At 34.1% G+C, this 14,395-nt stretch overlaps 1 protein-coding gene across 1 annotated transcript in view; it reads left to right on the forward strand.

The window, feature by feature from the left end:
• MUSK (muscle associated receptor tyrosine kinase) overlaps positions 1-14,395 on the forward strand; it is a 190,980-nt gene that overhangs the window by 16,629 nt on the left and 159,956 nt on the right. The window contains exon 2 of the mRNA XM_031945386.1: positions 732-858. Coding sequence (XP_031801246.1) covers positions 732-858 — 127 coding nt within the window. The remainder of the gene's footprint in view (positions 1-731; positions 859-14,395) is intronic.

The following is a 14,395-nucleotide window of genomic DNA, read 5'->3' on the forward strand; positions in this document are numbered from 1 at the left end:
AACAAGTGATCCTGATAGCATACTATTGTGTTAATAAAATATCATCATTAGTCCTGTATCCTAGAGAGATCAAAGAAAAAGGAAAAGGCTCTCTATATACAAAATTATTTGTAGTACCTCCTTTTGCAATGGCAAAGATTTGGAAATTCTAAATGTGTGTTGGAGAATGACTAAACACATGATAGTAATGGAATATTATTATACTAATAAGAATTGACATGCAGGACAATTTTAGAAAAACCTGGAAAGATTTCTATGAACTGATTACAAAGTGAAGAGAACAGAACCAGGAAAATATTGAACACAGTAAAAATAATATTATAAAAATGATAAACTGTGAAAAATCTCCAATAGGAGATAAGTTGGGCTATTCCAAGACAATAGCTCAAGATAATTTCAAAGGTCTCAGGATGGAAAATGCTATCTATTTCCAGAGAGAAAACTGATGAAATTTGAGGGAAGACTGAAATATACTTTATTTTTCTTGGAGTTTTTTTTTTTTTTTTTTTTTTTTTTTTGGTATGTGTATATATTCTTTCACAACATGGCTAATATGAAATATATTTTACATTATTTCATCATATGTATAATTGAAAATAAATGCTTGTTGACTGAAAAAAAAAGTTGCCCTACTTCATAGCTCTACCAGCAGTAAAAAATTATAAAACAGGATTTTAAATGTGTAATATAATTTAAAGTTTTTTCTTGTTTGATTTCTTTACTTTCTACAGCTCCTATCATCACCACTCCTCTTGAAACTGTGGATGCATTAGTTGAAGAAGTGGCCACCTTCATGTGTGCAGTAGAGTCCTATCCTCAGCCTGAGATTGTCTGGACTCGTAATAAAATTCTCATTAAGTAAGTATGTCAGCTCAAAATATGATTCTCTAATGAGAATGCAGTTTGTTGTTGTGCTGTATCTCTCAGAGAAGGTTGGCAGCTTAGGCAAAATTGTGGTTCAGCTAAAATTTGGTTTTGATGATCATGCATCAAGTATATAATAAATTTTAGATAAGAAAGTATAATAGCTCATATATATAGTGCTATTTATAGTATAGAAGGTATATGTGAGATTGGCAGAGTAAACTTTATTATCCTATTTTTAAAAATGAAGAAAGTGAGGCTCAAAGAGATTAAATGACTAAGACTTGATCTTAAACTTGGATTTTCAACTCCGAGTCCAAAGTTCTTTTCTCTGAACCCTATTCCCTCTCATTAAAGTTTTCTTACGCTAATAAAGTAGTCTCTGACTTATTCAAAATAAAACAGCCAATGAATGGCAGACTCACTTTTAATATTCAGGTTGTCTGATTCCCAACATAGTAATGTTCCTAAAACACTGTTATTGCTTCCTTATCCCATTATGCCTCCCTTCTTCTTATAAGCTAAGTTCTCACCTTCGAATCAGATTGAAGCAGGTTCCCTTTAAGAAACTGTATTTCCTTTTGATCTGTGATCCCTTTCAGATTCTCTGCCCCTCCTGGGAAAGGCATATCCTCCCTAGATAAGTTATCTTTCCAGGATGCCAGGGCCTTTGATTCAATTAGAAATCTTGGTCAAAAAAAAAGTACCCCTTTGAAGTATTGTTAATTCCAATAGGAGATCTGGGTTGTCCCAGACCTCCTTGGATCTGACCTGCTTGGGCTGTCCCAGCCCCCCACTAAGACCCAATGTAACATCTTCCTTCATCAACGATCTTTTGCAGATGGACCTTGGTAGCTCACTCAGCTGCCAGGACTTTCTGTCCACTGAGAACTGAATTCTCAATGAAAAATTCCATTTTCCCATAAATCTGCCACTATATAAGTCAGTCTCTTGGTAAACTGATTTCTGTCTAACAATAAACTTTCATTTTGCAACTAATAATTCGGTAATAAGTGAATTCTTTCACTCCTAGAACCTGGGGCCGATTTAAAGGGGATTCTTAACAACTCTCTTATTGTGACCACCAGGAATCTAGACCACTCAGACAGCATCAATATGAAAACTGGTGGCACTTTTTTACACTTTAAAGTTGTCTATGTGTATACCTTTCCTAGTGGTATTTGCATTTAAAGTTTTATATTCATTTGTAGAAAGAAAAGTTTTATTCTTAATTAAAGATGTTTCAGGAATGAGAGAGCAGTGATAAATGGTTTTGTATATGGAAAATGAGGTAGTTGGACTTGGAACAGGACTTTGAGACTTCTCAAAACTCTAAAATTATACCTTACAGACTGATATCCTTTCTATCTAATGTAAAATCAACACAGCAAATATGGTGCACTTATTGATAATATTTGATTTATTTTCCCTGTAAAACCATGTCTCCAGATGGCAGAGTAGATTGGTAAATTTCAAGCTCTCCTGATTTCCTCCACAAATAGAACAAGTTTGTGCCTCAGAGCAAACACAGATTCTTGAAAAATCAAGAAGATTTGGGGCAGAACTGGGGTCCTCCTGTTACAGTCTGAGGTAACCTAAAGAAAAGCTCCTGGGCTGGAGATTAACCTGTTTAAAGTGCAAATATCTCCAGGCTAGCTCCAAAGAAACATCAAAGGGGACCCCTCAGGCTAACTGAGTGTGGCTGAAGCCTCCACAGGAACCACAGAGACTTCTACTTCTTGGACTGCTAGTGAGTTAGGGTTTGAGTATAGGAAAACTGAGGGACCCTGATTGATTGGGAATGCCTGGTCCAGCTATGCTTCTGAGATGCAGCCCTGGGCAACAAGGAACCAGCACTTGGTGAATGCAGAAGTAGTAGAGGCAGCAGCACTGTTGGCTGTGGGCAATTGAAAAAGAGTAGAGCTCTTGGTTTGGGTTTCCTGGTCAGAGGGAAGAACTGAAGGGATGCTTGAGGCATCATTTGTCCACCCCACAGTTAGAGGTGCTTATACTAATACTGCTTATTTAAAAAAAAAAATGAAAGGGCAAAGAAGAACCCTGCTATTGAAACATATGTGAACAGGGAAAACCAGGATTCGTCTTCAGAGCAGGACGTTTTAGTAAAAAATAACAACAACAAAACTTCTACCCCAAAGAGTAATCTGAAATGGCTTCCTGCCCAGAGAGAATTTCTAGAAGAACTCAAAAAAGAATTTAAAAATCAAATGAGAGACACTGAGGAAAAAATAAGGAAAAAAATTAAAACCACAGAAGAAAAATAAGAAGCTTATGAAAAAAAAAAAGGAGATATTCAGCTAGAAAGAGAACTACAGAGTCTCAAAGATGAAAATTAGAATTGGGCAATGGAAAGCCAGTGAAGCTATAGAGCAAGAAATAATAAAAGAGGTAATAAAAAATGAGAAAATAGAACAGAATGTGAAGCATAAGAAAAATAACAGATCTGGAGAACATATTAAGAAAACAAAATATAAGAATATTGAACTGCCAGAAAGTTCTGATCAAAAAGAGAACTTGACATAATAATGCAGGAAATAATCCAAGAAAATTGTCCTGGAGTGATAGCACATGAGTGGACAGTAGAAATAGAAAAAAAATCCACCAATCACCACTTCAAAGAGATCCTGTGTGGAAAACACACAGGAATATTATTGCCAAATTTCAAAACTCTCAGGTCAAAGAAAACATTTTGGAAGAAATAAGAAAAGAAAAATTCAAATATGCTGGAGCTATAATTAAAATTGTACAAAACTTAGTAGCAGCTACAATAAAAGACTACAGGTCCTGGAATCATACTTACTGACAATCAAAAGAATTAGGCCTGCAGTCAAAAAAAAAAAAAATCATATCCAGCAAAATTATCTATTATCCTAATGAGAAAAAAAATGGATATTCAATAAGCATGCAAATTTTCAGGACTTTTTAATTAACCAAACCTGAACTTAAAAGAAAATTTAACATATAAGAGCCAATATGAAAGATCAATTTTAAGAAACTGAACATGAACAAACTATTTAAACATGGACAAATTATTTATGTTTTATATATATATATAGTGTGTGTGTGTGTGTGTGTGTGTCTGTATGTATATACACACATTTTGTATAAAAGATTCACATCAATAATAGGATGGCTCAAAAAAAAGATTGTCAGAGTTAAGGTAAAAATAACAATCACATTATTCAAATGAGGTGTAGAAGAAGAATAGACTAGAAGCATCAGAGTGGGGAGAGGGACTTGTAGTTCAGAAAACCTAGTCACAAAGGAAATGGGTTTGATGAGGGTCTAGTGGTAGAGAATTGATGTGAGAATTCCCTCTGGTTGGAGACACAAGTTCAACATGAAAGAATTCAAGAATCTGAAAAGTCTGAATGGCAAAAGGGATTTTTATTGGCACTAAGAAGGCAGCTTTGCTAGGAAGACAGACTCCTCAATGGCAAGATCCCGTCAGAGAAATAACAAAGGTTATATCACTGAGAAGAGAATGTCTTCACAGTGAGCAAGAGTCCTGGTAGGTAGCTGTGCCAAGAAGAGAGGCCCCTTGACAAAGCATAATTCCTACTTCAGATTTCTGCAGAGATTTGGAGTTCAAAATTATCTTTTATTGGTGGTCTGAGGCTTGGTTCTAGTTGAAAAGAGTATCAATGCTCCCAGGCCTAGCTACTTGTAGTTTTGAGTCACTCAATAGGAATACCAGGTCAAGATCTCCAACTGAATGAGACCATTTAAGTTCCAGCTACTGGGAGTGGTCCTGGTATAATCTTCAACTCAATAGAAGGTGCAGCTAATCCCCACCAAGATTTCCAACAGAATGAAAACACTTAACTGCCCTGAAGGGTGGGTCTCTGTCAGAGGAGAGTTTCAGAGTAAAAGTCAAGAGGGACCCAATTCCAATCAGGTTCAATAGGTAACACTACATTTATATCATAAAAGGCATAGCACCTCCAAAATCTGCAAAGAAATAAGGGGGGAAGGATGAATGGGGAAACAAAGGGTGAGGGAAGAAGACAGGTGAGGAATGCTTGGGTAGGAGAGGTTAAGTAATAGCAAAGCAAGTTATGGAGCAGAATTTAATTAAAGAGGCAGCAAGGATAGGGAAGGTATGTGTATGTGAGGTGGGTGTGAGTGTGAGTGTGTGTATGTATATATCTATATATGTATACATAAATAAATCTTTTCTTAAATGTAGCTTGCTTGAGAGTGGTGGGAGGAATGAAGGGGAGGAAAAGAATGAAGTAAATAAGGTGAACAGTAGAGAACCAAAGAACAATTTATAAGTAAATGAAGAAAAAACGGGCATTACTGAATATAATTTCTTCCACTAATATATATACTTTCTTGATCTGGTAATTTGTTGTTATATATTTAGAATCCTCCCTGATGTTCTGCTGGGCACATGACGATGTTCTCTTTTGTTTTGTTTTATTTAGTTTTGTATTTCTTTTCTGTTTTCCTTTTCTTGTTACTCTCTTTTTTCAAATAAAGAGAAAAAAAAAAAGCAAAAAAACTATGTCTTCAAAAGGGAGCTGAAAGCAAGTATTTTAAGTCAACTGGTTTTTTTTTTTCCAGAGCTACTTCTGGGGGATTGAAAGTGTTTAGTACTTCCAAGGATGTATATGGGGAGCACTGTTATCATTACTCTCTTGGTTTGCACTCTAGGTTTTATCCAGGAACGAACCTTGTTTCCCTGTAACCACAAATGCTAAAGTTCCGTTTGACCCAGAACTGTGACCATGTCCTCTGCTTTCCTGCAGCCACAATTTCTATTATTCTTTTATGTCTTGTAATTGAGGTGAGGGTCCTGTTTCCACAACCACCTGCATTCTTCACCCTGAAACTGTGACGAGAACCCCTGCTATCCTGTGGCTACAAAGACTCTTGATTCTCTTTTGCCTTAGAACTGGAACTTGGAACTCACTGCCTTAGAACCCTGCTCCCCTGTATCTGCAAATAGCTAGTATTCTTCTTTGCCCTGGATCTTTGACTCAAAACTGTAAATGGGCAATGCAACAGGATCCTATATTTCATACCAGAAAAGGTCTTCTATAATCTCTTTCTAACAGGTTCTCTGACTCCCTTACTATTATCATAGCCACTATTGAATTGCATTATCATATTTTCCTGAAAATACTTAAATCTAGTTTCCTCTTTATCATGATACTTTTGCTAATTTCATTCTTGTGTTTTAAGAAAATTCTAGTTTTATTTTTGATGCTACTAATACTAATGTATTGTTTCAGTATATTTTACTCCTGAATTTTGTTTTAGACTTTTCTGAATATACTTAAGAGAACGTTTATTTTGAAACTATATAATTTAGTCAATTCTTTCAATTGTATTTGTTTTACCTCTATAGTGGTATAGCGGTATAGTGGTATAGAGGTATATATATATATACCTCTGATAGTTTTACCTCTATAATGTCAATTTTGCTTTTTATTTATTTATATTTACATTCATATACCATAAACTTTTCCTATTTTCAAAAGAGAATTTTGAGAGAGGTAGACTTTGATTTGAATCAGTTTCATTCTTCCATCTTTCTGGAAATCCCCAAACTTTTTATTCTCAAATATTTTTAGCATGAATTCAGGAATCAGAATAGGGTAAAGGAGGGAATGGCCAGAAAATTCAGGAATGGTGAGGGACTATTACCAGTACTAACCCTAAAAATTGCTCAATATGTATAAATACATACTAACTGCATGCATCAATATAAAATAACCCATTTCAATTGAAATTCCCAGTGATTTCCGTGGTTTAAAAAAATCCCTTAAGGGAAAAATAATAAATCTTTATATGATGCCTACTATGTACTAGGTACTTTTAGAAATACTACCTTTTTTTTTTTTTTTGGTCTTCTCAACAATCCTGCAGATACATGCCTCTGTTATTGCCATTTTACAGTTGAGGAAACTGAGGGAAGCAGCAATTGACTTTTCCCAGAGTCATTCAGTAGTTTCTGTGGCTGGATTTGAACTTAGGTCTTCCTTATACCATCAGTTGCCTATAGTTTCTTTAAGGGAACTAAGAGACTATGGATAAATATAGTATGTGGAATATAGGAAATAGCAGAATTCAGTTGTAATATGGTAATCCTTGGTTTGGGAAAAGTTTGAATTGAGAAGTGGAGGTGGACAAAAGAGATTCATTTCACATGCACAAAAATGTACTTTATTGGAGTCATACTCAGAAAACAATCTCCTATTGTAAATTTATTTATGTATTTTTTGCTGAGGCTATTGGGGTTAAGTAACTTGCCCAGGGTCACATAGCTAGGAAGTGTTAAGTGTCTGAGATCAGATTTGAACTCAGGTCCTCCTGACTTCAAACCTCTCTCCACTGTGCCACCTAGCTGTCCCCCCCATTGTAAATTTAAATGGTATTCAGTATAATCATATTCTTATATGAAATCATCTTTTCCCAAACAGAACTACAAATAAGGCAGATTTTAAGGATCTGGCCAATTCTTAAAATCTGTTACTCTAACAACTTTTTTTTAAGGTCAAAGAACCAAGATAATATAGAATTAGAACCAAAGGAAAGAAGAAATTTCAAAAAAAGAGAGGGTAGTCAATCTGTGAAATACTATAGAGAGAATATATTATTATTTTTTAAGAGAGATCAGCCAATCATGTCTAAAGTCAGAGGGAAGAAAACTAAAGTTTCCTGAATGGATTAGAAGATGGTTCTCCTGAATGTTAGGCTATTAAGCAGAATTCAATGTTCCTCCCTGATCCTTATAGACATGCTAAGATTAAAATTGTCTGAAATATTCAAAGCTAGCTTTCAGATTAATATCTCTGTTTATTATTGTGTAAAATTTTTCCAGTTTCATTTATTCAAATATGCATACAATACATTTTACTGCAGGGATGTGCTGCCAGTCAAACACTTGACAGTAGTCAGTGGTAAGTTCTAGGTGCTATCATCCACCAGCTCAGCCCAGCATTTAAGTGATCCACTGAGCCACAAGGGCCTCTTCGGGATGCTCTCTATGACTCTCAGAGAGCTAGCTGCCTCTGCTTCTGAGCTTTATCTCTTTGTAGGTATAGTGCTCATTTTATTAGTCTGAGGGACTGTGTATCTCTCTATCAAATTCTTGTTTTAACACTTATTCACCAGAAAACTCTGTCCTCTTCCTTTGCTTCAGTTTCTCAATGCCAGTACAGTGAGTACCACAAGCCTGACACAACTATAGTCAGTATTTTACTCATCCATAAAAGAATAAAATAAAATACATCAAATAATTATGTTTGAGGCTAGTTACTTCCTTTCAGGAAAAGCAATTCAAACCTTGTTTAGTCTGTAGGAAAGCCCAAACCCCAGTGTGTCAACATATAAAGTTCAGGGATTCACATTCAAACCTCAGCTGTGGAAGGAAAGGGGAAAGAAGAATTAGCCACTGTTCCGGCCCACTGCCTGATCTATATGCTCACCCTTCAGTAGCCACGACTAGGCCAGCTCCCCTGCCTTTGGGCTCCAACCCGCATCCCACAGAGTCAGACTGACCAGGAGGTAGAGGTGAGGTAAGACAGTTTATTTTTAGCACAGTCTTACTTATATCCCCTGTTAGTAGGGAGGCCCTATAGGAACCAGAGGAGTTGGATCTTCGCAAGGCTTCCTGTGCACTAAGGAGGGAGATGTGGCACTTGCCTCCTTTTAGGGCTAGCCCTACCTTCACATAGCACTCACCTGCGCCTATAACCCTCAGCTCTCACATACCATCCCTGTGCCCTCTTCTGCATTCTGCTCCTGTTACAGCCACTCCCAGAACTAAGCTATCCTTGCCAGTTCCTGGTGTTTCTCATTTTCATTCACACATCTCTTCTATACCAAGGAGTTCAGGGGTTGTGAGTCTCTACAGTTGTAAGTTCTCTCAATAACTGGAGGAGAAAACCCCAAGTGTCTTCGTTTTATTTCCTCTCCATTTACTATCTCTGTCATTTCTCCTTGGAAAATTTAAGTGTCATACTATTATATCCTACTCAATTTCTGTCTCCAACTGATCCTGACATCTCCTGTCCTTTGACTTTTTCCATATTGTAGAAACATACTCTAATTTCATATATATATATATTGTTCTGAGTGTGATGAGGATTATGGAAGTCATGTAAATAATTTCCTATTTGTAAAACTTGTGGAATGGAGGAAAATAGCACAAACCCATAGAGAATGTATTAGATCACTACTTGTGGGTAGTCTAATATCTTGGAATGAAAAAATGCCTTCCATGGAGTTGGGGTTATTTCAGGACTGGCTCAGATCAGGGACTGGGTTGGTTCTAATATTTTCATTGCTCTAACAAACCAAATGACTCATTGTGAAACAAACTCAGATTTCAAGGACTAACTCCTAAACTAGTTAGTTGTTCCAGCATCATCTTTATATGGCTCTTTGCGTTAGTGTGTTGGAGTCAGCTTAACTAACTGCAAAGAATTGGTTAAGTTTTCATTTTACACATTTATATTATTTTGTAAATCAATAATTACATATCAGGCCTTGATTTGTTGAATTATTTTTTTATTATTTGATTTAAGAAAATATTAAAGAAGTTAATAATTTAGATTAAACTTTAAATGTTATATGTGTTATTTTATTTCTTTTTTGAATTAGTAATTGCTAAAGATTTACTAGCATAATCTTGACCATTTATCTGGTCAATTCCATGAAATTCAAAGTGATCCAAAAAATGAACAACACAATACTTGCTGATCTATAGATTTGGTTAGATTGTGGATTAAATTACATCTCTTATATATAGAATAATGTATGTTTATATTATTTTTTTTCCTCACAGAAAGCTTATTATACAGATGCTATCTCTAGATTTTAACCCTAACATGGAATCCTATGATCTCCAAGACATCTAGTCTGATCCCATACAAAGCACAATGCATAAATATTGTCATTGTTCAGTCATTTTTCAGTTGTGTCCAACTCTTCATGACCCATTTGGGATTTTCTTGGCAAATATGTTGGAGTGGTTTGCCATTTGCCTCTCTAGTTTGTTACAAATGAGAAAACTGAGGCAGAGTTAAATGATTTATCCAGGTCACATACCCCATATCTGGAACCAGATTTGAGCTCAGAAAGATGAGTCCTGCTGGATCTTAGCTTGCTTACTCTATCCACTGCAAATCCTAACTGTCCTAAAGATACTGGAGTGATTTGTCCATTTCTTGTCTAGTGGATTAAAATAAACAGAAATTTGGTGACTTGGCCAGGGTCATACAGTTACCATCTAAGACTACATTTGAACTCAGGTCTTCCTGACTCCAGGCTCTGCACTCTTCACTGAGTCACCTAGGTGCCTAAAAATTGTCTACCACATCCTCCCCCAATGTAGATTTTCCTTGAAGACCTTCATAAATGGGCAGCTCCTTTCTTTATAAGACAATTCCAATTCATTTGGTACAAATCTAATATTAGGACATCTTAATTTACACAAAACTGAAAGCAGTTTCAAGTATTTTAAGAACAATAATGTCTAAACAGATATTTCCTTCAGTTATTGATCTGTGTATAACTTGTTTTAAAGTTCCTTCCAAATTAGTCTTGCTTTTTACAAACAGTTAATTTGTCTATGTTCCTTCTGAAATGTGGCATCCAGAACAAGATATTGTGTTTCAGGTGGGTTCTGGGAACTTGGAAGAATACTGTGGAGCTCCTACATTCCCCAATTTGAAGAATATCATTATATTAATGCACACAAAGTTTAGATTGCATTAATTGCTTTCCAGGAATTTCCTCCTTATCCAGGGCTTACCCAAATCACTGTTCTCTCTGGATGCAGATGTCTCTATCATAAGTCTATTGGAATTGACTTGAATCACCTCATTCAAACTGATAGTCTGTGACACCTGTGAAATATCTGTGGTTTTTTTTTTTCCCCCAGACTGAATCTGTCACTGTTGTATGAAAACAGTTTGGCTAAACTTTTAAACTAAATTAAATTTCTCAATGTAAGTATATAAACATATAAGCATACATTACTGTTATATCTCAAGTGTCTTTATCTTTAATCAAGTTTATATGCTTACACTGAGATATGATAAAATCAATCAGGATTACTTTATATGATTGTATTATGCTGGAATATACTCTTTTCACTGCCTCTGAGAATCTCCAGTTTTCTTCAAAACTTAGTTCAAGTACTACATGAAACCTTTCCCAGTTTCTGTTAGTATCTTGTTTAAAAAACAAAACAAAACAAAACAAAAAAACCCTTTTCTACTCTCTCTCTATCTATTGTCAGTAATATTTAGCACAGACATATAATAGCTTTGTCCAAACCTTTACATAATTATGTGCTTTCTGGTCAAAGTAATCTATGATGTTGATAAAAACTCTTAGGCAGATTAATCTCTAAAAAAAGAAATTTTTTAATTTAAAAAAGTTTTTTAAAAGACTTTTTAGGCTTGCATGATCAGAGCTAGTAATTGACTTTCCAACTCACTTTTAACTATTATGTACTCTGCAAATAAGACATTGGAAACTATTAGAAAGCAGATTGAGAATAAGATGGGCCTATTTTGGATATCATCCAAGGGTTTTATTACTGGATGTACCAGAGGGACTTGATTATAACAGTTTAATCTCTAATATTATTTTGGGGCATGAACTCTGAGAATGATAAAATCGGGTCTGTTTTTATTTCCTGAAAGTCACTGTTATTTCAAATAGTTTTATTATTTCATTTGTTGATCTTGTATTACAAAGATATGAGTACAGAAGAAAGTTTTCATGATAAGTTTGATGGAAGGAATTGATTCTAACTGGTCCAAACTGGTAACCACATATTTATTTATGTTGGTTGCTTATTCTGGTGCAGAATCTTAGTTGAATTATATGCAATAATACAACTCATAACAATATTTGCAAATATCGAGCATTCTTTCACTGTTGCCCAGAGTCAGTCTCTTGCTTTTCAGAAATTCAGATAGCCCTCCATTTTTTTCTTGTGATTTTCTGGAAATCTAATAAGCATTAGTGGATGCTTCTGTGGCTGCAAAAATAGAAATAAAATATTTATGTATGTGTGTGTGTGTATGAGGAGGCAGGACAGAAATTGTGTGTGAGGTAGGGGGATTGGATTAAGGGAGGGAAACTGTTTACATTGTATGGTTTAGTGCAGAAATCTTAAGATTTAAAGTTTAATAATCTGGTTTCAATTCATACTTTTTCACAGGCTAATTACATGGATCTGGGCAAATCACGTTTGCCCTTTGCCTTTAGTTTCCTTATCTATCTAACAGGAATGAGGAATAGTTACCCCCAATTAGTTTTTATGGTTATTGTGAGGATCAAATGTTATAAAGTATATGGAAGTTCTTTGTAAACTGTGAAGCATTATGATAAGGTTTTGTGATATTTATGAATGTTTATAAGCTATTAAGTTCTTTTTTTAAGTCTTTTTTCCCATCATATCTGCTTCTGACCTATGTGGGATTTTCTTGGCAGAAATACTAGAGTGGCTTGGAACTTCTGCAGGCTATTTTACAGATAAGGAAAGGGAGACAGACAGGGTTAAGTGACTAGCCCACAGTTACATAGTAAGTGTCTAAGGCAAGATTTAAACTCAAAAAGATAAATGTCTTCTTGATTTCAAACTTGATACTCTAACTACTGTGTCACTTCTCTGACCTATTAGGTTCTATAAAAATTTAAATATTATGATCTTCCTTGGACAGTTATCTATCAGAATCACTTAAGACTGGATTTGAATTACTCTGCCATGGTTTGGTTAAATCAAGAAGAGGAAACACATAGCATAATTTATAACATCCTATTCTAATATATTTGTTTACTAAAAGTTATCAGACTTGACAGGTACTATTTAGGAAGAAATTATGTGTTTGATATTACTGTTTAGAAAATATGGACTTAAATACTGCTATTGGGTCTGAATAGAGGATTTTCACTGGTGCGTTCACTAATGTGTACACAGTCAATTTTTTTCTTTTAAAACAAATTCAGATTTATTCTTTCTTAAACCAATTTCTTGAAGCTGTTTTAGATCGAGTTCATAGCTTGAGGTTCATGAACTTGTTTATAAAAAAATATTTTTAGAAGTGCATCTCAATATAATTGGTTTCTTTTATAATTCTATGTATTTTGTGCATTTAAAAACATTATTCTGAGGCACAGTCCAAGAGTTTCACCAGACAGGTGGAGGGATCTAGGACACAAAAAAACTTAAAAATTCATTTAGAGTTGATGTCAAAGCTGTTGTCATTATTGTGAATTTAATTATGAATCTAGAAATGACGAGGGGAAAATACTGAGGCTGAATATCAAAAAGGATTTCCCAACAATGAAATATGTTAGTTTGACAAGTTTTTGACTTGGAAAGGAGTGTATAGACTATGAATAACATAACTTATATCAACACAATTCAAAGAGACAATAAGAAAACATGAAATATCTGGTTAATTTCTTAAAAAGAAAAATAGAAGTTCACTGATGCTTTTTCCTTAAAGTGTTATAAGCTTCCAATTATCTTCCCTCCTTTCATCAGAATTCTCCCTTGTAACAAAGACTTATAGTTATATAAAACAAATATTGAATATATCTAATAACATTTCAATTTGCATCTACAATCCACTAAATGCATAAAAGCAGAAACATTAAATGTATCTTTTTCAGATCATAATGCAATAAAAATTACATTTATTAAAGACTCATGGGAGATTAAAAAATTAATTGAATGCTAAATGGCCTAAACTTAAGGAATGAATAGATTAAAAGAACAAGTTAAAGAAAGAACAAACAATTTTATTAAAGAAAACAATAATGAGACAACATACCAAAACATATGGAATGCAGCAAAAGCACTAATCAGTGCTTCTATCTCTAAATGTTTACATCAATGAAATAGAGAAAATTGGGTATGTAATTTAAAAATTCCCAAATAAATACTAAATTGAAAATTCTGAAAATAAAAGGTAATATTGATAAAATTAAATATAAATTAAACTGATAAATAAAACTAAGAGTTGTTTTTATGAAAAATAAAATAAATGAACAAGTGTTTAATATGATTTTTAAGAGAGAGAAAAAAACTAAATAATTAGTATCAAAAAATGAAAATGGTTATTCACCCCTAATCAAAGAAATGTAGTTATTAGATGTTTTTATTTGATTATATGACAACAAATTTTAAAAATTAGTTGAAATGAAAGAATATCCATAAAAATATAAACTGTCTAGGTTAACAGAAGAGGAAATGGAAAATTTAAGTAAATTAAAAAAAAAAGAAATTGAATAGGCCATAAATGAACTTCCTAAGAAAAAAGCATCAGGAAGAATTAGATTTACAAATGAATTCTAAAAACATTTAAACACCACCTAATTCTAATAAACATTTAAAGATCAACTAATAGGCAAAGAAGGAATCCTTCCTAACTCCACTTAAAAAACAAATATGATGTCAAAATCTAAATCAGGAAGAATAGAAATAGAGAAAGAAATTTACAGACCATTTTCACAAAAGGATATTTTTGCAAAATCA

Source organism: Sarcophilus harrisii, chromosome 1 (genome assembly GCF_902635505.1).
Source record: "Sarcophilus harrisii chromosome 1, mSarHar1.11, whole genome shotgun sequence".
NCBI classification, from domain to species: Eukaryota; Metazoa; Chordata; class Mammalia; order Dasyuromorphia; family Dasyuridae; genus Sarcophilus; species Sarcophilus harrisii.